General features: G+C 40.9%; 1 protein-coding gene across 17 annotated transcripts in view; it reads left to right on the top strand.

Moving 5' to 3' along the window:
• The window catches only part of CELF4 (CUGBP Elav-like family member 4), a 713618-nt gene that overhangs the window by 386774 nt on the left and 300898 nt on the right, over positions 1 to 25946 (top strand). For all 17 annotated transcript variants that reach the window (XR_012578161.1, XR_012578162.1, XM_074532918.1 and 14 more), the window contains exon 3: positions 6789 to 6837. Coding sequence is in view for 15 of the 17 variants with exons in the window: in XM_074532918.1 (XP_074389019.1) it covers positions 6789 to 6837 (49 nt within the window). In the remaining 2 variants the exon portion in view is untranslated. The remainder of the gene's footprint in view (positions 1 to 6788; positions 6838 to 25946) is intronic.

The raw sequence follows: 25946 nt of genomic DNA on the forward strand, positions 1-25946 counted from the left end.
GAGCATTGACTGATTTGGAAAGGTCAGACCCTTCAATGGGTTTTTTTTCATATTTCACACGTTGCCATTTCAGGTCTTGTCATGTGTTTGTGTACATACCTATGGCACACATCTCAGCAGGAGGGGAAGAGGGTGGTGGGGATAAATTAAGAGTCCTTTACAAGATGAGGTTTGGGATAATCATTTCAGAGGCAATGCATTACTAGCAAGGTAAACCTATGTGATTTAGTTTGGGGTTTTTTTGTTTTTTTGGTTTTTTTTTGACAAACTTTCTAAAATACTTTCTCTCCTTACTCTTTTGTTAACCCAACATTGTAACAATTTGGAATGTCCACAGTAAATGTGGTTAATGTGCAATTACACATCAATCCATGCAAACACAGTACTTACCTCTATTCCCTCGAGGACAGATTTTTGCTGTATGCATTACATCTGAAATAGACAAATATAGGAATCTACTTGTGCAGCTAACCTGTGGTGAAGAGACTTTCCTGATTCTGTAGCATTTGGAGAAATTTCCCTGAGCTGAGCACCTGAGCCCTGACTTTGTTGTTTTTTTCTTCAGAGAAAGGAGATTGCTTTGGATTCATGCTTATGGCTATCTAGTTTAGATCACCGTAATTCAATTATGTCACTCAGAATCAGGTACAGAGTGATTTACTTGAACTTTGCAATTACACATACACAATTCAATTGTAGGTGATTTTCTTGGCTTTTCCAACTTTGACACTGATATACTTTGCATTTCCTTAGGGCCCTCTATCAGGGCAAATTTTGTTCAATGCTTTAAAAATTATGACCCACTCCCATAAACACGTTCCTGCCAATACCTTTGCTCACATAAATAGCTGTATTGAATTTGGAGAAATTACTATTGTGCACATGGCAGACTCAAAAAAGACTCATGGCAGACTCAGTTGGCAGAAATGGTAAAGTGAAATTCCTCTTAGGGTTTTGGGGAGAGATTAGAAACAGAAAAACTCATGAAAGAAATAAATAGTAAACATATTTTCTGAAAATTTCAGAGCAGGTATTAAACTATTCCTAGCTCCAATTAACATCTGAGCTATGTCACAAAACCATCAAGAACACCATATTATTTTTGGAATTTTCTTTTTCCGTTAGTTTAATTCTGTTAGTCTTTTCCGTTAGCAGCTACAGAGATGCAGGAGTGCCCAATAAACATTTGCTCAGACCTGCTGGCTGGCATTCTTCGTGACCAGCTCACAGCATCATCAGTTTAGGGGGCTGATCCCTGAACAATACTAAACACAACACAACCTCAGTGAGAATGAAGAGTTTTTTATTTGCTGTTATATCTGTCCACATAAACATAGAAATGACAGGATATTTGTTTATTAGTTTTTTTGTTTGCTTAAAACCAGAATTTAGATATGTTTTTTTCCATCAACCACCTTCATAGTACTTGATGATATCTTTATCTTCATTAGTAGAATAAAAGTTGAGAAAGAGGCATATGTAATGATGCGTCCAAACTCACACAGAAACCCAGGAGAGAGCTGGAAACAGGCCTTGCCAGAGGTTAGCACCTCTACTTTTTTAACATTTTTGGAAAATTCCAGAAATGTGGGCAGCAGAAATCCTTTCATCATGGTTCTTGATACAAACCAAAGCCCCCAATATGTTCTCAAGGAGTATTCAATCATTTTAAGACCTCTAAGGATGGTGGAAAGATTATTATTATTATTCATATGATCGGCAGGAAAATCTTCCATGGTTCTATAAAGCACACAAGCTCTAGAATAACCTTTTGTCTCCTGAAGTGACATCATCCTTGAGCACAACCAGCAGATTATCTCCAGCCTCTCTTTTCCTTGGTCATGATCTTCCTATTAGTGGCATTTAATTCATCTTCAGTAATCTCCTCATCTTTTCCCTTTTCTTTCCTGTTTCAGAGCACCTTTTAAGATATTCAGAATAGCTACATATTTTTGAAGGATTTTTTTTTTAATCTCGGTATTTGTCCATTCTCAAGTAGAGTTTTAGACCTACTTAAAAACAGAAGGTACATTGATGAGCAATGAAAAAGTGGGTGAGACAACAAAGAAAAGGGTGGTAGGAACAGTGAGAGGAAGAAAGATGGAGACTGTGAGAAATCAGCTGTGTCTGCTTCCTACTCGTCTTTCCCAGGTGATCCTTCTACCTGCTCTAAATTAATATCAAAGCCAGAGGGAGCAGAAAAAGGTTGGTGAGGGAAAAAAACGACAACCTTAGGAAAAGAAAAATCATGATGCAGAAAAGCGTCTGTCCCCTGTCTAATTCCTGCAGTGGCCTGTAGCTGATGGTGCTGAGAAAAATACAGCAGCAAGCTCTGACATTTCATTTCTGTGGAGAATTGAAAAAGGGCTTGCTATAATTCATCGCTTCTTGTAACTCAAACCCTTTTTGACAGGGGTACCTGCGCTGTCTTTTAACAGTGGCACCACAGTGGCTGTAATTGGACATGAAAAATGATGTTGTGTTTCTACTTGCTGGGAGAATTGGGGTGGGGGTAGGTGGGGCAGTGGCAATTTGGCCTGAGATGGTGGCATCTGGCATAATTTGGATGGGCTGGTTTTTGGCAAAAAAGAAGGAAGGGCAACCCAAAATGAAGGAAGAAAGGGTATGAAGCGTAGGAAGTGTGATCACCTTGACTAAGGTTTACAAAGGTGCTGGTAAGGGTGGTATTCATCATTGATGAACCTGCAAAGAATCACAGGAAAATGAGAAGTGTGATGCACATGAAGTTCTAACTCCACCATCAACACAAATATTTATGGCATTTGTAGGAAAAGGACATAACACCTCTTCCTGAAATGGGCCCATTCACAGCTGCCATGGTTCCTCTTCCCAGTACAGATGGGGAACCTGAGCCACAGGCTTCTCCTGACTCCACACTGGAAACACAGTTGTGTGCATAACACTCTCTCACCACCACTCTGAAAACTGTGCCTATATATGTAATCCAGATTAAATTATTTGGCTCTTGCCTCAATCTCTGTGCCTCAGTGGTCCTCAGCACATCTTTGCTACAAAACTGTTGTCAAGCGAAGCACTTCAAAGTAAATTTTTGGCCAAATGGGACTCTGAATCATGAATGAGGATAAACATTGTCCTGATTTATAATGGGTTTATAACTATAGAGCATTCTGGTACCATAAAGTCAGATATCTCTATATTATGGAGGGAATAAAAAATTTAAGTCATGTCTTAAAGGATGGTAGAGAATTTAAAGAGGAGATGAATGTTTTTGGGACTAAAAAATAGTAAAACAGTTTACTCCTTTCTCAGTGGTATCCCAACAGGGGTGACATAGAGCAGGGAAGCATATCATATTTCAGATGAGAGCACAAAGAGCATCCATGAGCAGAGGAAAGAAGGACCACTGAAAGGACAGCACATCCTAGAGGAAAGCCTGACATGCACTCACTCCATCCACCACTCCATCCTGCCCTAGGTCCTTTCCCATGCAGCCAAATCCCTTTTGAAGCCTTCTAGTGACAGGGTTTAATAACACCTTACAGCCACATCTGTAATTCCACAGATCCCAGGTGGATTTCCTGGTGGTATTAATCAGATTTGCTGTCTGGAAAATATTCTTTCTCCTGTCACACTCTCAGGGTCCACCAAGACAGGACACATATTAAAGATGTCCATATCACTATTTCCCCAAACACTCTTCAGAAGGCTTCATTTTGGAATATAAACTTTAGTTTCATTCCACTTAACTTATGGCCACTTTTAGCTGAAGAATAAGCAGGGAACTTGAATATCTGAATACCCTTATCCCCACTAAGGCATTTCCCCAGGGTTAGAAAGCTGCATTGTTCTGCCATTTTATTTCCCCACTTAGCCCTTTTCTGGTCCCCATGACAGGTCCTTGCTCCCAGAGTGTCTGTATGAAGAAAAAAAATTCCATAGATGGAGAAAGGAAACTTAATTATTTTCCTCTCAGTGTTTCTCCCTATAATTGGTGTCTTTCATGTCAAGATGATCTCAATTTGTATTATGGGCTCCGTTCAGGCAGCACTTTCTCTTTGGTCTATAAAGAAATTGTCAAGTGTATAAATCATAGTGTACATTAAATTACACTAGCCTTTTACTTATTAATTTCCTCAGTTTTTTCTTCCTCTGTTGGATGCTCAGTCTCTCACTCTTTTTATAAATTTTCTTCAGAATTGACTGCTTTTTCTCACTCGTCTATATCAGAAAGAAAAAAACAAAAACAAAGAACCAAACCAAAACAAACAAAAAAAAATAAAAAAACCAAAGTCCAAACACATATTTGCATCCTTTCATTTTTGCCAGAGGGCCTGATAATGTCCTCTGCCTTGTGCAAACTGACTTCATTCAACTCAGAAAGAAGGATGAAATCTGTCTAGTTTTCCTCAAGGCGGGACCCAAAAGTTACTTGAGTTCATTGGAAATTTTCATGGACTTTAGTACAATGCAGATCAGCACCTATGTGGGTGGATTTATGGGATGTTCTGCATCTCAAGGCTGTGTCCTTTCGGGCTCCAGACTTTGCCTCTCAAGGCTGTATCCTGCACACCTCCTGCAAATTCCTGGTTGCTGTGATCATTTTCCTAACTGACTGCTTGGGATGCAGGTTCTGGCTGTCTTGGAATGAGCACCAGGGACCTCTGAATCCCCTTTTCTGACCATAGGGGTGGATTAGACATAAGGTTCCCATCAGGAGCCCATAATCTGGAATAAGGGGGCAAATGTTAAAAGTAACCAGGTCTTGAGTCAGATTTTGGCACGTGGATGGCCAACACCAGCCTGCTGCAAACACAGACATCCAGAGGCGAGCAGCTCAGGGAAGCATCCAAGGAATTTGCCTTCATTGTCCTGCACATGAGAAGCAAGGTGGGGCTCACATCAGCTAAGTCTAAATGCAAAGACAGCCTCCACGATCAGTAGAGAGGAACAGGCACTGCAAAAGACCATGCACGGTTTATGCCTCAAACACCAAGTTCAAGAGTGGCTCAGAGTTACACTTTCCACACATTTGGCGTTACATGGCATTGAGTTCTCTCCTCACCTGTGTGGTGTCAGATCACTGAATGTGAGCAGCAGCTAGCCACTCACATATGGGTATAAAGGAGCCCTGTGGCAGGATATCTGTCCTGCTGCTGCTGCTGCTTCAAACATCACCCCTGCCCTGCTAATACCTTGTGGTACCTCTGTGAGCAACTTTGCAGAAGCAGGAGCTGATGCAGGGTTTAGCTATTACCAGATTATTTGCTGGTTTCAGCTATCTGGGTTTTGTTGGATGGCACAGGCATAGAGGAGAGCAGGAGCTGCTCAGTAGCATCTGTAGGCATGGATGCTTCTTCTGCAGAGTGTGAGTCCAACTGTAGTCATTTTATAGATAAGTACGTTTTCCTCTAGAGACAACAATACAGCAGGATCTGCTGGGCTCTTCATCATCTTAACCTACTTGTCAGCCAGCTTGATAACTTGTTGTTACTAAAAATGTGTGCAGAGCAATTAGAATAAATCTAACTTATTATGAAGCGCTTTTCAAAAAAAAAAAAAAAGGGGGAAAATTAGGAAAAAAAAAAAAGGAAAAATGAAACTAATGGCCTTGCTGCCCAACTATGATTAGCCACAAATAAGGGATGGATTAATTCCCTGAAGGCATTCTGTGATATTCATCAGCCAATTTGTGGTCTGACTTTACTGGGAAGACATATGTTAGGAGATTCCTATTGCCTGCTGACCTCGTGCTCCTTGTGATGCTTGTTTGAACTTGTACTTTCTTTGTTGGTTGACAAATCAAAAAGATATTTTTATTCTGCTCAGAGGTGGTCACACATAGAAAGATATTTTGAATATTCCATCTGCACAGGGTATTGATTGCTTGATGTGATAAGAAGTATGAGGCAGGAAAAGGCTTTCAGACTAAATTCTTAGCTGGTTCTGATCCAGTCTGCATCCCTGGCTATTGACAGGAGGGGTTTACCCTCATCCCTGTTCTTCAGGCTCCCACATCATGTTAGGCACTGCCAGTGAGGAACATTGTGAGCATCTGTTGCCCTCTCTCCTGGGAGTGAGCAGCTCTGGGGATAGTGATGGTCCCCAGTGATTGTGTTGAGTGAGAGAGGGATAATTTGAATAACAGAAACCTATTCACAACACAGTGGGCAAGGTTTTTAATCCTACTCGTATAGTGGTATGAGAAAGGAAAAATATATCTGAAAAAGCAATAGAAGGAACATCTGGTCCTCTACCACCAGAAAATTCTCAGTATCCAACACTCCTGCAGCATGTAGACAAGTTAGATCCAAATCCTGGTTTGAAATGGAGTCTGCTGTGTCACACATGACTATCCTACTGAGCTAACAGTAGAAGTGGAATTAGCTTTTCAATTTCCTTCCCATCACACCAATCTCAAGAAACTTTTGCACTTTAAGTTTCACTGGTCCTGATGTTCTGACAAAGCATTTTTGCTGTCATGCACCAGTGTTTCCAGGGGAAACTATTAGAAATTTTAAAAGTTACGTTTAAAATTTCATGACCTGTGTGAAATGAGTCAGATCCCTCTCCCAATGTGATTCAACAAAGCCACTGTCGGGTAACAGGAGTGACACTGATTTATTTGCCTCAGACCAAGCCGCAGACTGCACTGGTTAGTTCTTTGTTTACTAATTGCTTTTTTTCCCCCCTTGTGGAGTAAATTCTGGTGCTAATTATGATGCGCAGTAAAGAAGCAAAGCAAGCCTCTGTATATGAATGTCTGACTCCTCCATTAATTACATGTCTGTCTTTGTTCTTCCTTGCAGATGAACAGACCGATCCAGGTGAAGCCAGCGGACAGCGAAAGCCGAGGAGGTAGTTGACTGCATTGCTTTCAGCCACAGTGCTAAATATAATTGTTGTCTCTGGCTTCTCTCAGGCAATGTGCTGATCAATTAGTAACGTAATCACTGCCAAAGAAATTCCCTCCACAGCAAAGATTCTCTTTATTAAATCTCCTTTACTTCGTCTCACTTTCCTCATATTCAATTATTATTTGATTTTAAAAGGCAGGCAGGTGCCAGCGATTGCCTGAGAAACAAATAACTGCCTCGTTAAGAAGTGAAGCATCAGGCAGTGACTTAACAAAGTTTAACAGCAGTGGACAGCAATGGGGGTTTTTTCAAGCCCGTGTCAGGCTGAGCTGTAGATGTGTTTAATTTGGTTAGGATAAAGCAGAAATTCTATGGTTCCTCTAACCATGTTGTTTCTGCATGCACTCAAGTAACTCTGCTTCTGGAAAAAGCAAATTCTGAGCTGGCAGAGTTTTCTGCACCTGTATCAGCTTATCTGGATAAACCTGTTGTGGAAACTGAAGACTTCTCCCAGACCCTGGGAGTTATTCAGGATTTGCACAGGTATAGCTGAAATCAGGAGCTGGTATTTTGCTTTTCCATTCTACACAGTGGATTTGGAAGGCTTTGTTAAGTGATTGTTCAATAGATCACCAGAGATGAGGTGTTTCCTGTAAAAGGTTTTTTACCTGAACTGATGTGGTGATACTTCACCGTACTCTTCTAATAGGAGCCTGTTTGTCAGATCAAACACACAGATCACTGAGAGAGTGTGAGATGGTCTGTTATGCTGGATAAATTACCATCCTGCTATTTTTTTCTTGTGTCTGTACATTTATATATATATACACACGCATATATATATAATGACATGTTCTCTTCCTCTCTATCCCTATCTCTTTGGGAAAAAAATAGAGAGCCTTTTCCTCATCTTTCAGTAAAAACCTCTAGTGCTTATGTATCTGATAAATGTGGGAGTAGATTTTGTCATTTAGCAATGCTGGGGCTCTTAGATGTCTGAAAACTTTTCAATTTCCACCATAAATATAAACTCTTCTTCATTTGTGGGATGACTATCTTTGTGCTGGCATTAGTGGAAATCTCCGGCAACAACTACTTAAAAGGAGAAAAATGCCTCACAGAGAAAAGGCACCACGTTCTCTCTCTTTTCATTTGAAAGCTGGGGATTTTAGGGACTTTGGCTGTGTCAGTGTGAGGCTGAAACTCTCCAGTGACTCAAGCTGTTGGGAGAATTTGGATGTAGCTTGTAGTTAAAGGGTTGGTGTTACAGGCTGGTGAAACCACAGGTCGAAATGGGCTCTGTAAGAACTGGCTGTGGTGCTGTGTTACTGCAGAATAGGAGAAATGAATGCTGGAAAAACACCATAAATCTCCATCAGAGACAAATACTTCCCTTTCAGAACCTCTCTAAAGAAAATTTGGAGGAATTTGCTTAATACAGGGTGGAAAGTACCTGATGGGATCTGGCAAGTTCTGCATTCAAGGGCCAGGGCACATTTCTGACTTGCAACAAAGACGCATCACATCCTCCAGCATTGTCCAGTGGTTTTTAACAGAACCAGGTCAATTTCTTCCCCTTTCCCTCCTTGTCTGATGATCTGGCTCTGTGTCTGAGTAGGACTGGGTAAGCCATGGGCAGTTGTCAATGCCAATCTCCTAGGGGAAAATGGAAAGGCTCAGCTGCCTGGGCAAATGAGGGGACATTAAGCACATTCCAGTGGAGTTCATGCCGACAGCGAGAGTGAAGGGAAGGCCTTTTGTCCATTTAATTAGACATACCAAAAAATAATAATTAGGCTGGCCAATTTGCCTAGTGCGCCTACAGGGTATGTAGCTCCCAATCTTTTTCTTTTTTTTTTTTTTTTTCTAATGCAAATCAGTAATAGAGAACACATGCCTGGCTTTCTGGGGAGGGTTTTCAAACTCCTTTGCTAAGAGCAGCTGCTTTCAGGAGCAGTGGTTTGAACTGCAAAGGGCTCCAGTGGCAGCTTGATTCCACATTATCCCACCCGTGGCCCCCTCCCCATTGTATTTTAGCTAATTATCTCCTTGTCTTACACAAACCTCATCTTTTCCCATCCAGCCTTGCTCCCATATTTCTCCTGTCAGTGGCGATCATAATGCAGAGGCCAAGCGGGTGCTCTCGTCATTGATGTGAAAGACACGTTGTCCTAATTCCCCACTGACAAGCTGCTTCTGGGCTGGGGATGCTCCAGGGCGGCATTACTCAAGGGCAGCTGTGGGAGAAAAGAACAATTGGCACCCAAGGGAGGCATTGTGTGAAAACTTACATTCTTCAAGAGCCCACCGGTTAGAGCAGGCACGGCAAACAGAATGCTAAAAAGGAGGCCCTGTGCCTTAGGAGCGCATCAAAAGGCTTCATTAGGGCTGCAAGATAAAGGTCAACCTCAACAATAAAGAAATTTAAGTTGTGGCCTATTACACCCTGTCCCTCTATCAGGTTGGGACATAGGGGAGGAGAGGGGCTTGGGAGATAAAGCAGCTCTTCCACACAGCACAAGTCCTTGGTCTGCCAAAAATCCACACTCTGGATTATGGGGAATACACACCTTGGATTAAGGGGAATTCTGGTGCCAGGCACAATGCTAATGAAAAAATGCAGTGTTGTCTGGAACTGCAGCTTGCAAGGAAGTTTTTACTGAAAAAGGTGAGCAGCATTCTTGTGGAAGTGATATTGTGTTTTCTTTGGAGACAAGTACTTGCATTTAACTGAAACAGGAATCTTTGAATTTTTCAGCAAGTTCTTCCACAAGTAAAAGGTGCTAAGAGTCACAAATTTATTCTCACCTTCAACCAGATTAAGCTCAGTTTTTCTTGTTGTTCTGGAGTCTGGATTTTTGTTTTTTGGTCTTTAACCCTCCCTGTGCCCTAATTCTCAGTTGAAATGAAAGTGAGTGTTAGTATTCAGTGTGTGTGAGCTGGCATTTAGACTGTCTTAGTTTGGGAAAGTGTTCAGTATATTGCTGTCAAAAATTACAGTCAACCCACCAAAATGGATATGGTGAGTGCTGCTTAATAATTTTTCTGGGTTTATTATTTTTTGTTAATATCCAATTGTACTATGAGCAAAACAAAGCGTGAAAACCTTTTAAACAAAAACTGGCATTATTTACATTTGCCTAATCCCATGGGAAATAGAAATTAATGTGTCCTCAATATATTTCTCTAGGGAAATATTCTCAATTACTGGGAAAATTTTACATTTTACATTCCTGCTTGTTTGTTCATGTATGTGCATAGTCAAGATACAAAATATTCTATAGGGGTATTCCTTTTACAAAATGCTTCATAAAGTTTCAAATACCTGATCAGAAGATCAGAGTCCTTTGAGACTTTTTACTTTAACACTAACAGAATTGATGGAATATGACAGAAAATGAGCAATTCCGTATTTTTTCATGAAAAATCAGATTGTGAGTCCAGGTCTATTAAGGATATCTTAGAAAATTCTTTGGCCTTTGTTTTGGCCATTTTATCTTGATTATATGGAAACTACTTTTCCAGAGATTAGTTAGTCTAATACAGTTTTAGGGAGGTAAGCTAGAACTCCACATCAAAATTTTGAACATAAAAAATCCCAGCTAAACTGTTAGAATTCACTATCATTCTCGCCTCGGTGGAGGTGGTTTTCCTCAGCTCCTTGTCTGATATTAAGCTCTAAAAATAGCCAGCAGGTATCTATCACTTAAAGTTTCTCAAACTTGGAGAGTGATCTCAAGTCTGTTTTGTGGTTTGGGGCAAAAGTTTGGAGCCAATTCTTATTTCATCCACAATACCTCCAGCCCTCACTAGGCAGCTCTCACTGCAGCTGGCAGGGTTAACCTATGACAAACGCAGCCCCCAGGTCCCACTATGTTGTGCAGGCAGTAACATTTTTTAAAAGGAAAGGACTCTCCTGCTGCTCCAGCTGCAGCCCGTTAGTGATGCTTAGATGCTCCACTGCTCCCACATTCCTCTCAAAGGACAGAGGAAGGTCCGTGAAGGAAACCATGCAAAGATGAACGCCGTGTGCTATACCCTGGCTCAGTGTAAATGTCACCACCAAAATGCGTTTTGTGGTGGTTTTGGGGTCCTCCAGCCTTCAAACAGAAGGCTCCTGGAGTAAAGAAAGGAAAAGTAGAGAGAGGTTTAGGGTTTAAAGGGTGTCCTGCAGAGAGAGTGTTAAGAGGTTTACAGGACAGACTGTGGTGCATTGTACTGCAGTATTTCTGCAGTATTTCTGCATGCAAGAAACCTGCTAAAGTTTCTGTCTGTGCTTTCAAGCAGGTTATCTTTTGTGCATGTTTGAGGGAGGCGTGTGCTGTATTGTCAGGACTTAGGACATCTCTCTGGCTGTCTTAAGCAGCTAAGACTTTTGCCAGGGGTCTCAGAGACCCTGGCACAGAGCTTAAAATGCTTGTGGTTTTGATTATGACTCATGGAGCAAGTAACTAACTTCAGATGAAGACTTGCAAGCTATGATAAATTAAGTAGAATAATAGTGAAGTTATCACAGGGTGGAAAGTAGGTTTTGGGATTTTTGGTATGGGGGTCCAGGAGGCAAGATGGAGGAATCTGGGTGTGTCCAGCCCTTCTCTTTCTTCTTCTTGGCCTCCATCTTCTGCTGTGATGTTGGCACTTACAGATTGGTTTAGAGTAGAAGCTCACTCTCTAACATAGGTGATAGGTATTGGAAAGTAGTTGTAAACATTGTACATGTAGTTTTTAGTATAAAGACATAACACTGCCCTGGGGGCAGGCAGAGTGCCTGGAACTGTCCTGCTGGATGGACCACGGCAGGGCAGAGGAAATTTTTATAGATAAGATGCAATAAACAACCTTGAGACTGAGAAATTAAGAGCTCTGACTCCTTCTTCAAGTGCCAGGCTGGGAAAAGAGACTTTCTAACTTTTCTCTGAGTCACTCCGACTAGCTAAAGATCCTGAAACTGTGTCATTTTTTGTTGCTTGGCAGCTGGAAGGCTTAGACTTTGTATTTCAACTAACTTGCAGTATTTCTCTACCTGTTTCTTGATGTGCAAAATCTGAAACTATCTGTTTGGTCATGGTTTATTCCAAATTCAGAACAAAATATTCAAGTACTGAATTAGAGTTAACAGCAAAACATGTGCCTTGCTCACGAATGATTTTCTGCTTCTTGTTATACCCTTTACATCAGCTTGGTAATAATGATGGGGTCAGAATGGCCTCTCCACATTTTCTAAGTTAAATTTTCATTTAGGACAAAAGCCTGGGTCTAATTCTTACTTCAGGCAGGTAGTTTCTAACTTGCTAGCTCTCTGCTGTGGGTGGCAGGGCAATCTGTCCTAGGTCCCAGTAATTATTTTTTAGTCAGTTGTTTTCCATTTAACCAATCAGAATTACACAGCTTGTGCAGATGGCCAAAACCTCTCAGGGAGCTTCTCATCCAGGTACCAGCCAGATCTAGGCCTATTTGGGTGCTGCAGTCAAGCAAGGCTGGTTTCCTTCAGCTTAGTTTGGCTTTATGTTGGTATAATAGTCCTACGTGGAACAATTTCCTTCCTCCTCGGAAGCCCTTTGTAAAGAATAAATTGGACGCTCAGATCTTTAGACCAGAAAAGTCTGAAGACATTTGAGGATGGGAAAGCAGAGGGCAGCCTTGGCAGAGCTCAGCATCTTCTCTCCTGCCCTGCTGAAGGCTGGGCTGTGCCTGGTGTGAGCAGCCCTGAGGTCTGGGCTGTGCGCATGCCAGAGCTGCACCTCTGCAGCTCTCATCTCTTCCTCAGCTCTGATCCACACGTGTTGCCTGCAACATCCAGCTCTTTAGAAGACACTTTACCAGCTGCTTCCAGTCTTTTACCTTAAAAAGAATTCCCACCCAAGAGCAGGAGGAGGGAATATCCTCTTCCAAGGTGGCAATCCTTACATACTGCCTTTATGTGGCCTGCCACAGCTTTTTCCTCAACTGCTCATATTTATTTTTTTTTTCCTCTTGTGGTCTACATACTCATTCAGCAGGAGTAAGCAGGTGGCACTGGCAAATTATTTAGAGAAAAAGATAATTTTGTCCCATCTCAGAGTTGGAGAAAAGATCTCAATGAACCTATCTCCATTAACTCTTTCTGTTAACTCTTTCCACATCACAATGGGTGCAGTACAGCTCACGTTGATGTTTTGTAGCTCAGGTAGAGAATGGCACAGACAGGGGCTTGCAATGGTCACACCACACATGAATCTCAGCCTTTGCTGAAAATGTTGTACTGCAGATGCTGACTACTACTAGTTGTGGAGCAACATTTACAAATTGTATGAGCTCTGGACTCAAGACTTCTGAAAAAAATAATTTTCTACACCCAGGGTCTCATATTCCCTCTTCTTTCCCTCAGTGTTTACAATAGTTTAAAGAGCATCCCTCTCCCCTCTTGTCAATTCTTGCAGTTTGAAAGGAGGTTCCCAGCTTCACGTCAAATCCTCCTCCTAAGTCTCATACGTCTCCCCTTCCAGATGTTTTTACTCAACATGGTCAGCTGGTTTCGACTTCTTTTGGGAGGCATTTGGAAAAAAATACTCCCACATTCAAATAAAAATATCTTTTTCTCCATCAATTACATATCAAATATTACCCACTAGAGCTGAATTGCATTATATCTGTGTGGACAGTAAAGAGAACAAATGACTGGTTAAATTTAAACCTAATATTCTGTTAAAAAGTCTATCACAAGTGAAGATGAGCTCATGAATGCAAGGGAAAAAAATGAAAAAGAAAAATCAAGATTGAAGGCAAAAATCTTGATATTAAATTGGGAGGCAGCTTTCTTGCCTTAGAGGCTGGGGAAGTTTCAGGACCAGCAGCAAACCTTGGTGTCATTATCAGAGGCTCCCGAGGAATGGCTGCAGGAGATGATGCAGTACTGGGAGAGATGTCAGTGCCTTGGAAGCCTGTTTGTCTTGTCAAGGGCTGGGGAAAGAGCTGGGTCCAGAACCACAACAGCCTCTTAAAGTATCCCACAAACTTGAGCATCAGTCTGAGGACATGTCCATTGGATTTTATTTCAGATCTGAACATCTCTTATGACCTGCGGTGTTTTTCCTTCAGCTCTAAGATAAATCTGATCCAGAAAGAGCTTTTCAGTGCTCATGGAAATCTTGTCTTCCTAGCTGTAGCTAGTTGTGGGACTGATTACAGTCAATGGAAAATCAAAATCTCTTGCTTTATTGTGGAATTTCAGCACTATGTGACCCTACTGACAGCTGACACTCTGCTGTCCTCAGAAAGCTGTATTTTCAAGCAGGGAGAGTGTACCAGCATGCAAATGGATCAGTTAATTCAAAGTGGCCCTGGATGACCCTGTTCACGCTCTCCATTCTCTGTTAAAACTTAATTCTGGGTGAGAAAAAGGGCTTCAGCAGATCCTCACGTGTAGTGTTTTATATTTGATGACTCTGCTGAAGGCTGATGTGCTCCATTCTGCAGTCAAATGTTGAAAGAATATAAGGGACATCAAACTTTTGTTCACATCTGCCCTTCCCATGGTGATTGAAATCAATGGAAGTGTGCCCATCAATAGGAACTGGAAAAGATCCACAGGACATTGTGTTCTAGTACATGTCCTAAGGACACCCTTTTAAAATCAAGTATTAGGGGAATAAAAGGAAAAAAACCCAAAAACCAAAAACCACATTGCACATTTTTCAAAAAATGTCTGTAACCTAACAATTTACTGACAAGAAGGAGGAGAGAGAGACTGGGGAGCTCATCTCCTCGAGGTTTTGATATTGGCTCTGTTTCTTGCTATGACAGAACTTTTGATCAGTTATGTAACTTTGATTCCCTTCTCCTTCACACCCTTCCTTTATTGTCTGCCTGGGCTGTGGTATGCTTTTATTTGCTCATTTCTTGTAGATAGTGCTTTTGGCATTCATGCAAAGGCTGTCAGTGTCAAAGGGTTAAGGCACCAACGAAAGCCTGTAGCTGCACACAGGAGGATGTGTACAGGGCCAAAAATCAGCTGCAGTGGGTAATCAAGAGCCCTCATACTGCAGTGTGATATTTGGAGTTTTCTTCAGTAAAAGAGCAAAATGGAAGAAGCAGTGGGAGGAGAAGAGTGGAGGAAATAAAAAATATAATCCTATAAAAAATCCTACCATTGTAAATACAGTTCAGCCTCCTGGGTGAACTCGGGGACACATATCAATCCCAGTATCCTTTTCTTAATGTAAAGGTTGCTTGTCAATGGGGTTTTATACTGAATTAATAATACATTTATATATACGCGCCACAATTAATTGCAAAGCATTTATGGCACTGAACAGTTAGAATGCATTATGATAATCACTCCTCGTGCATTGACTTTATTGTAAAGGTTTTGCTGATCACTGTAATTGGCTTGTTATTACACAGGAATATAATAACACCTCTCTGTATAGTAGTTTATAGCACATCAATAGCAAATGCATTCCCTTTATTGGAAGCAATGTGCATTTTATTAGAATACAGCTGAATAAGTGCAATCTGTGTAGACAAATGAAGTTTCTAATGACCTGTCTCACAAAAGAGTCGAAATAACAAGTCATTCATTATGTATTTTTTTCCACTGATGAACTTCTAGTTACGGTTACGCAGCCATTCCTTTAAAAAAAAATAAGGCGTGTTTTTCTGTTCTTTCAAAAAAACATTTTGGGAAAAAGCAATGTATGGGCCATTTTTCTGCCCTTGTTGAATAAAGTAAGAGTCACTGATGCTCACACCTTAGAGATTTCATTTGCTTGTTGAGATTTTCCAAGCTTCTTCCTTGGCTATTTCATCTGACATTCACAAAGAATCAAAATGTCCTTACACTGAGTCCAAATGCAGCTCTTGGAGCAGTACTATTCAAACAACCCCTATGAAGTCACAAATCTGTTAGGTATGAGGGTCTTGGTGTTGTCCTTATTCCTGTTGAAAGGGCACTTTTCCTTTGATTCACAGAGGCATTTTTATGTTTAGCAAAAAAAAAAAAAACACCAAAAACATTAAGGTACCCAGAGTTTCCTTCCTGTCTGCCACCATTACTCCAGATCTAAATTTCAGATTTTTCTGGAAACTTAGAGCGGCGTGAATCTGACATACACATGTAATTAACATGCATTTGTTTGTCCAACTATCCCCAAGTGTGATCAATGTAAATCAAGTGCCTAACCACTTCTGAAATCTGGGTAAACAAGATTGTTGTTTTCAGACCTGGTACAGTTATGCTGCTACCCATGGAATAAACTGAGTCCAGTGTTCAGCACATGAAGATCACCATCTTTCATCTTCAAACTTCCACCAGTGGTGGATTTTTGCCATCAACTCAGCTGATTAGTGGATGGGGCTAATAATGCCAAAGTTGTGGGTTTGATCCTCATACCAGCCATTCATTTAAGAGTTGGACTTTTGGGTGGGTCCCTTCCAACTCAGAATATTCTGTGATATGTGTCTGCTTCTTCTCAACTGTCACATGTTTATCGTAGACTCGCTAATCTCCTTGACTCTAGAGTAATTCAGGGTATTTCTGGAAAGCAGGAGCTAGGAAATATCTGCACCATGGGCAGGACTCTGAGCTGTTGGTACCCAGATTGGCTCAACCCAGTTTTGACACAGACAAACTCTCTTTGAGTGGGAGTTTCAGTGGGGAGGGTTTTGCCTCTTGCCTGCTAAGATTTCAGATTAGGGTGTCACAGCTTGCAAGAAGTTTCAAGACTCCGGAAACACTGGAGGTCAAGAAAACTTTTCTTCGTGACATACACAGCATTTTCCAATTTGCTATATATATTTTGCAGTATGTACATGAAATCAGCTTGGGAGGAAGAACATCTCTCAATGTAAATGATTTAGCTCACTGAGTAAACTGTATCTACTGCTTTTACCCAGAATCTCTGGGCCTCTTAGGAGCCCTAGACTTAGGGACAGAAGAAATTTTAAATAGGGCAACTATGCCATGGTTCTTAGAATGTTACTGCAGACAGAATTCACTTTTTCTAGCTTTATCACAAAAATATTAAGCATACAGTCTAAGTTAGTAATCTAGTCTCCTCCTATGGACAGTGGAGAGAGAGAAGAGCTTCCAAACCATGATTCATCCTGTCCTAAGACAGATTGGATAAATGGCACTTCAAAGTTTCCCTTCCCTCTCCCCTCACTGAATCAGGAATGAACCTATGGCAATTAACTTAGATTTAGATATCTCACTTTTAGACACCTAAAGAGAGGTAAGATGAATCGCAACTTTCACCTTTTCAGGCCACAGTTTTCTATCTGTATCATATGAAGGATGATACTTGACTTTTCTGAAACCCTAGGCGAGATCTATGAATTAAAATTGCTATATAAAAACTATGGATTTTAGAAGTTTGACGTTTGTCCTAAAAAGAAAAGGTATCTTTTTTCATTAATGTGTTTGCGTCATAATATCAGGGGAAGAATAGAAGGGATTGCATCCCTATCAGCCTGAGCAATAGAGATTATCTGATCAGTTTTAATTCCTCTTTAAAGTCAATTTCCATTTTCATTTTTTGTATTTTACTTTGCTACCACTCATAAGCTCAGGACAGAAAGTGAACCAAAAAACCTCCCCAAAACCTTAAAATTAAAAGTAGCGATGTGCAGCATCAGTGTCTTTAAAATGTGTTTTCATAATTAAGAAAAGTATTTTTATCTTTAAAACCAGCTTGCTTTGGAATCTGTGATAGAAAATGAATATGGCCCCTTGTAATATCATTTGTAGAGAGGTAATTTTCAAGGCAGCACTGCACTGAAACATTTTCCCCCAGGGAGGATAAACAGTTGGCTTCAATTAGTGAGGGACTGTTTCCTTTCTTTTCAATTTTAAGGACAGTCTTGCAGCTTGATCCTGCACAGAGGAAGAGAAATCTCTACACAGGGCAATAGACTGCAGCTTGGAAGACTGAGGCTTAAATTCTTGCCTTGCCACAGATATTCTCCTTGACCTTGAAGAGGTTACTTAGGATCAGGCTATTATTTTCACTCCATCTCTATCTGGTGACTATTATTACCTTTGACTGTCTGAATATACACGTAAAATTGGCCGAACATCTTGCTCTGACTCCAGTTTCCTTCTATAAAATAATATTGGTGCTGCAAGGATACATGCATTAAAGATTATTAGGTGCTCAGGTTCTCTAATCATTAGTTCCACAGAAATAACTTGGTTAGATAAATAGAGGTGTTCAAAAGTGTCAAATGTGTTTCACTGCTCAAATCTCACATAAAGTCAATGGGCCTTGGGTGTCTAAATATTCCCTTTGAAAATCTCCCCAAATAATGATGCTCTTCCAAATAGTTGGAGCCAGCTTTGTGGGGCTGATTCCTTACACTTTTACGATGGAATCAGCTCCATCTTTCTCCCATAGGAGAAGCTGCCTATGGATACTTGTGGAAAGTGAGGAGGACATGTTCCATGTCAGGGTAGGCTTGTTTCATAAAACAAGTTGAGACTGCCCAATGAACAGGACTGGAAAAGTGTTAAAAATAAGGGAAAAGTAACTTAAGTATCTTAAGAGTTCCCTTAGTGAGGGAATGCTTTCTTTTTTGCATCAAACCTTAAATGCAGGGATTGATAGTTAATAAAATACTTCCTGCCCATGAACTGCCATATGAATGGTAATTAATTCCCAAAAATCTTTATTTTATCCATCTCTAGAGTCACTGATAAATGGCCAGATGCATTGATTACTAACCACAATATACTAACACTTCCAAGCAGACAGCCAATTAACATGAAATTCTATTGCCACAACCTGAGGTACATTGGATGCACTGCTTTCTTGTTGGTTTTTTTTTGCCCAAAATGATTATGACTATAATTATTATTATGAATAGCTAATGAAACAGAGGTGCGGAAGAGTGGGCCAGAACCACAGGAAAGGGTGAATCAAGTTTGTGTGAGTTTAATGACTTTAGAGATCGGACTAAAGCAACACAATCTCTCCACTCCCTAGACCAGAAATCTAATTATTTATTATTTTTCTTGTGATAATGCCTAGAGGACCAGCCAAGAATGACAACACCAGGCTCACTGTACAACACAGAACAGACAAAAGTCCTCTCTTCCCTAAAAATATAGTCTCTAAAGACAACGAGAGGCAGTGTGTGGATACAGAGGTGTCATACAATGTCTCCCCAGGTGACACAAAAGGAATTGTGCTGGGTTGCACAGTTAGGATCGAAATTAGTAGTTCAAGTCAGGGGCTGAGGAGTTAGGGTCTTCCCAGGGCAAGAAAACAGTAGGATGGCCTTCAAGCAAAGCTCCTTTTGGTGACTCATCTTCTGAAGCAAAGCAAGTGACATCATGATGGCACACACAAGAGCCTAAGCCAAGAGCAGCACAGCCTCCTTCTTGACCATTCTCCTACACTCTCACACCACAGGGTGGGTGAATGTGATCACACCAAAGGCCAGACAGCTGAAAAAAAATTATCTCAGGCTTAGCAGATATCTGAGGGACACAAGAAGGAACCTGTTATGCCACCATGCCACTCGCTACAGAGGAGGCAGCTCAGTGGGCACCATGGTAGAAACAAGGGTGCAAGGCTATGGATGCCCCCAGGTACCAACTGTATCTTTACAGAGAGCTTTTCAAAGGGACCAAGGGCACCTAAAACAAAACAGAGGTCAAAAATCATGTTCACAACAGAAATTCTAATCCAGGGTCTGCAATGAACTGAATTTATCCCTGCCTCTCCTTGATCTCAGTATGTGATCCCACAGCTTTCCCAGGTATTACAGGCAATGGGGTTTCATTAGAGCCTCTGATGTTTCCTTTCTGAAGTTTGGACTTTGAGAGAAAGGGCCAAAGCACTGGAGCTATAGCCATTCTGGTGTTTCTCTCTAGATAAATAGGAAAGGAATAGGGTTTAGATCTAGATGAAATCGTTAGATCTCATTTAACCTTCTGCATAAACTGACTGTAAAATTTCACCCAAATGATCTGTGCTGAGACTTCTGGCTTGTATTTGACTGAAAAATAAAGAAATTTAGCCAGAGAATGACTCTTTTGAGGCTTCAGTGCAACTTTGATATCAAACAGGTTGGAATTGATATGAACCTTCTAAAAAGCTTTTAATAATTCAATTTAATTAGTAAGGATACATTTTGGTGATCAATTACATGTAACAAGTAGAATATATTTCTCCATCAAATACCTAAATATGCAGGCCTTCTCCAGGTTCCCCCACAAAAGAACAAGGGGCAATCTTTTCCTGGGGCAAAATTTTCCAGGTTTTTCTAAAGAGACCCTTGAAAAAACACAACAGGGTGACTCTCCTAAAACTGAATGGGTGGAAATATTCATGTTTATGGACAATGGAGCTCATTCAGAGCAATAAAAGGGAAGTCTCCTGGAAAACAGATATTCCCTGGCAGAGGATGCAATCTGCATGGCTCCTCCTGTGTGGTCCCAGTGCTGTAATTTCCTTCTTGCCACATGTCCATACCAACACAAATGTTTCTGCTTCAGTTTCTATCTTCCTATTCTGACCATGTGCCAAAGAGGTGAGACATGTTCAGGGCTCTTCAGAAAGTTATGCTGTCCCCAACTCAAAAGAAATGTCTCATCTGCCTTATCCAGTGACCACAGAAATGGTTGTTTGCATGTCTGCAGACACTGTGGAGTGACAGAATTTCCATGGGCAACTTATCAGGAGACAGAAATCCTCCATTTTGCAGACATCAGTAACATGGTGACCTTTAACAACATCGCAAGCTTTCACTCTCTCTTTAAAGCATTATATCCATCCTTAGGGAAAAAAACTTGTAGCTAAGGATTGAAATCAGAAGCGGATCATAATTCTGGCTGTGCTATTCAATTGCCCTGCTGTATTTAGGATCCATTTATTTCTAGCTGGGCTTTTTTTTTTTTTTTAATTCTGTCTTGAATCTAAAAAAAGAAGTGACCAGGCTGGCAGTGACATGTGATTAATAGATTGCACCTTTAGAAAAAGTTAGCAGAAGGAGATTAGCATTGCAGCCTATTATTTATTAATTAAATGCAGACACCCTATTTATACCAATGCTGATGGCATTAGTTCACTTCCATGCTTTGGGACTGCATTATCCATCCGGTCTCCCAGCATAGTAATGTTTGTTACTGAGCTGGTGGATGTTGCTGGGCTCCTTCTGTCACTTGCTTCTGTTAGCAGCAGGAAAGGACAGCCAAGAAGTTAAAGATCCAACCTGAACATTTTGTTCTAGTGTCTGCTCTGTCTCTAAGAGCCTGAGTTACCTTGGCCATATCTCTGGGCTCCCTTGGGACATCACTGCTTGCTTTCTACATCTGTACCTCCCCGTAGCTTAGTGTGCAGTGAAGATTGAGCATGCAAGGCAGAGTGCTGTGTGAGACCTTTCCCATTGCCTACAGGAGGAAGAATTACATTAGTGGGCATATAGGTACCTGCTGCTGCTATTTCAGTAAGCAGAATGGGAAAGAGTTATCACAAGTGCTGTTATTTGGCTGTGCCAGGGTAGAAAATTATACTTCACATGACTCTCGTTTGATAAGCTTGTCCTCCTGCCTACAAAGTATTCAAAGGAAAGTTCTGAAGCCTAATACAACCCTAGGTTTCCATTGTTCCTAGCAGCTGTTTTTAAGATTCTGCCTTCAAATGCAGGAAAAACAGCAAATGGACTGCAGGACTCTTCCTGATTCCACCTCAGGGCAATGCCATGGGCTTCTCCGTCACAGGTTAAGCTTGGGACAAGCAGATTGCTGTGAAATGGCCTTCTCTTGCACCTTGAAATAGAGAAAGCCCTAGTGGTGCATGACACACTTCTGCTAGTTTTAAATCAGGAAATAGCTCTTTACTGCCTCATAAACAAATACATGGCCTTTGGTTGGACTACTGTGGTTGCATGAGCCAGCAGAACCAATAGAGCATATATGTTTTGCCTTCAGAGTAAAAATGGGAGCTCAGGAATCCTCACATTCACCTGTGGGTATCCTTGAAAAATGGCAGTTTGGGTGTCCATAGTCCAAATGACCAGCTACTCCTGCAGAAACATGCATGAATGCTTAGATTTGGTAGGGTTTTTTAACAAGTTGTGATATACGTATCTCTTGTGACTGTGTCTGGCTCTTTTTTCACACATTAAAGGACAAGTTAGATGCATGAACTAGTCTCCCAACAGCATCTTCTACTTGTAAGCAGCTGCTTTGCCTCTCATCAGGATGATCTGCAACCAGAGCAGGCAGTCTGGTCATGAATAGGTTTAAGGTTTTCTTTCTACTCTGGGAAAATTCCTAAGTCTACAGATTTACAAAAATAAGTTTTAAAACCATGGTGAACTCATGAAACTATTTGGGCTTTGATTCAAAACCCTCTCAGAATGAGACTTCTGGAGTCTGAGTAGGCTTTGGATCAACACCACCATGGAAGTGTTCCTCCAGAGCAATCTGAGGACCTGAGCCTTAGGCATCCTCCTACCATCATTTTGGTGTTTGCTTATTTGAATTTTTGTCAGCTATCATGTTCCCTCTCTGAAAGCTGAGCACTGTAACAGCCAATAATTAAAAGGGAATATTGAAGAGTCTTTCGGCATTATCTACACCATGATACAATCTGAACACATGCAAAAGACATTAAAAGATGAATGAAGAGAGTGAATGGGCTGATTTATCCTGGACTGTTTCTCACGGTGTGAAGTCTGCCTTTCACAGCCTGATGAAGTGCAGAGACAGTTAGTGGATTTGCTACCAGGAAGGGCACACATTCATTTCCCTTCCTGCAAATGTATTTAGAGCTGAAATTGAGCATAGGGAAAGTTAGAGCCAAAAAAGCAACCACTGAAAATGCAAACTATCGTTTATTTTGGCAAGCTGGTGTTAAAAAGAATAAGTTGAGGGTAGTAGAAACTGGCATAGAAATTTTACAGAAGGATTTCTCCCTGTGTGTGTATGCTTCCAACTTGTTGTTTTTTTCTTCTTTTTTCTGCCCTGCATTTCTTGTAGCTTTCCACAGTTAGACATTTCTTCCTATGGAAATTTATCAAATACTGTACCAGTAGTGAACATACCCACTTCTAACCTTAGACAAAAAGAGAGTTGTATGCAAAGTGAAACTGCAGTTCCTCCCCATCCCCACTGCTGTAGCAGTAGCATAAAGCACCTCGTCTTTAGTCAGGTAGAGAAGAAGGGCAGAAAGATGGATTTAAAATGGATGCTGCTCTGCTGGATGATGTAGATATATTAGCACTTCTGCATCTCTGTCAGTGACTCTCAAAGCCTCCTTCAGATGTAATCAGCCTCTTCACCTTGCCCAGTGTATGAATAAGGAAACTGAGGAACTGTGACTAATGTGGTTGGGAACAGCACATCACTACACAGCTTGGAGATGAAGTCACGTCTTCTAAATCCTGTTCAGTGCCCTACTTAAATCTGGTCTTCTTCATTCATTTTGCCCTCCTTCCTTCCCCCAGATTTTCACGAGTCTTCTGGGTGCTGTAAATGTGCTATAAAGTGAATCAGAGGGCACAGGAGTGCATGGGGTTGGGGAGTTTTCAGGGGAATTCCCTGTGGGTCCAGCCTGTCAGCACCATAGCACCCACACATTCCTATGCATGGGGAACACCTTGCTGCTGGCATTGCAGGAAACAAAGGAAAAGGTGTTGCTATCATGCTGGAGAGGATGTAGCCCCATTCCTGACCTCCCTGCACCCTCTGTGCTGTAGGAATTCATCATCACTCTCCTGTCAGTTATATTATCTCCTGCATGCAGCCGTACAAACACGCAGCATAACACGTACAAATATCTGGTCACAAAAGGCTCAGCAACAGCTCTGACCAAATAAAATCCCCCAAACAGACAGTGAGTCAGGATATTGTCCTTTTAAATCTCCTTTGAAGGTTTCAATTTTTTCCCTCTTTTTATGTAAATCTGTTCTACCTACACCACACAAATGCCAGGAAGTCTTAGAACAGTAAATACCCCTGCAGCACAAACAAAAATCATGCTTCAGAAAAATTGTTCGGCTTCTCAAAGCCACGGTCTTGCCCTTTAAAATGAAGGACATGCTTCTGAAAAGCTCTCCTTCTTCTCCAGACCTTTGTTTCCAGCATGTTTGCAGCTGTACCACCTTTGCCAGTGATGGTATCATAACTTCTCAGGTTCAGCAAGGACACTCAGCCCTGAGAGACATTAAAGTAATGTCTTAGAATTTCAGAAAGTGTTTTGCCATTGAGTTAATATTAAAGCAACATCTTCAAAAGGCAATATGAAGCAATTTGCTATAAGTTATCCAGTCTATTGGCTAGGACCAATAAAATCCCTGCTCCTTCTTGCCAAAGGAAGTCAGACTTGTACAGTCAAGCTGTTTGTATGTGCCTGTCTGGGCCCATCTATCAGTCAATCTGTCAAGGGCTCCTCCTCTGAGCTTTGAACCCACTGGGTAATTTAACCTGTCGTTGATGGGGTGGAAGAAGTCCCAAAGCTACTGTGTTCCTATAAATTTCATGAAAATAGGCAGCCATGCAGAGCAGAGGGTTCTCATTAGTGTTCATAAGCCCATCTTTTATTAGACATCAATGAACTCATGGGGGTAGGGGCACTGGAAGAGGGTTTACACATTCGGCTGCCCATGAAGCAACTTGTTTCAGTGTGTGAGCTCTGATACCCTGTCAAGAGGCCTCCTGTAGTAACAGCTTCTTGGTTTTAACAGGATGTCAGACAGATTTCTTAGCTCCTTTCTGCTGATTTCAACAATGCTTCACACAGCAGAGAAGTCAGCCTGCTGGTTGCATTTCCCTTTCCTCCTCAGCCAGAGCCACTGGGGAGAATTTCTGCACAATGTTTAACAAGTAGCACAACATCAGAGGTGGCTGCTTTTCAGTGAGGAGTACCTGAAGGAAACAAGAAAAATGTACTACCACCTATCAGTCTTTTGAAATTTTTCTCTATAGCATCACAAAAAATAATACTCAAAAATATACAGGTATCTGTTACTCAATCATATCTTCAGGTTGTCCAAAACAGACTTCAGATTAAGAAAGGTGTGTGAACAAATCTTAATTTCATTTAACATTGTTCAGATGGACTCAATTCCTCTTCCAAACACTTTTGCATTAGTAGTGTTGATTTTCTTTCTTTGTTCTGCAGAATAAAGAAATCTGAGCTGTTGCTCAAAGCATCTGGGTTTAAAATAGGAAAGCACACTCTGAAGCAGACCTCAAAAGCTCCAGATAGGTGGTAGTACATGCAGCAACAGGAGAGATGGTTCTTCAGCTTTAGTTCTGAAATCCCTGTGCTGTCCTGGGTTGATGTCAAATTTCTGGCCATTACCCAAGCATATCTGTGGACAGAGGTATGTGGATGGAGGTGTTCACAGCATACAGTGTAATGTACTACAGACAAACCATGGGTCTCTGCCTCTGACAAAGAATTTTGAGGTAGATTTGATATAATTTTGAGGAAGATTTGATATAACTTGGCTAAAAAGTACAAAGAATAAATGGCACTAAAAATATATACATATACATATACATATACATATACATATACATATACATATACATGTACATGTACATGTACATGTACATGTACATATACATATGCACATATATGTGTGTGTGCGTAAATAAATAAAAAACCCCTTTTTTGGCAAGAACAGTGTTGAACAACGACGGAAATGTACCCCCAGCTGGTATCAGTCATATGGAAACTTATGTTTCAAAGAAAAGCAAGTTAAAATTAACGTAGTGTCAGAGCTACTGCTTTTCATGAGCACCAGAAAATTCTCCATCCTGTTATTTCTGCAGATCAAAAATTTTTTACATGTGTACTTACATTATTTGTTCTCATTGTAGCATTCTGGATAAAGGAAAAGTCAGTTTAATTCCTCCTTTCAAAGAAAATCACACTAATTTGAATATGTGGATTGCATATAACTAGGTACTCTGTGGGATGTGTGTGCATATGCATTGTTCAGGTCCTATGCCCTTTTAGATTTTTTTAAATTCAGTGGCAGTTTTACAGAAAAATTATTGGGTTTATTTTCAATTTGTCAAAGTATTGGATTTTTTTTTCTTAGACTTCATTTCTATAGTCTCTTTGCTGAAAGTAAAAAATCTTATTTTCTTTCTTTCTTACCTTCTTTATTTCT

The sequence above is a fragment of the Zonotrichia albicollis genome, chromosome Z (assembly GCF_047830755.1).
Source record: "Zonotrichia albicollis isolate bZonAlb1 chromosome Z, bZonAlb1.hap1, whole genome shotgun sequence".
NCBI lineage: Eukaryota > Metazoa > Chordata > Aves > Passeriformes > Passerellidae > Zonotrichia > Zonotrichia albicollis.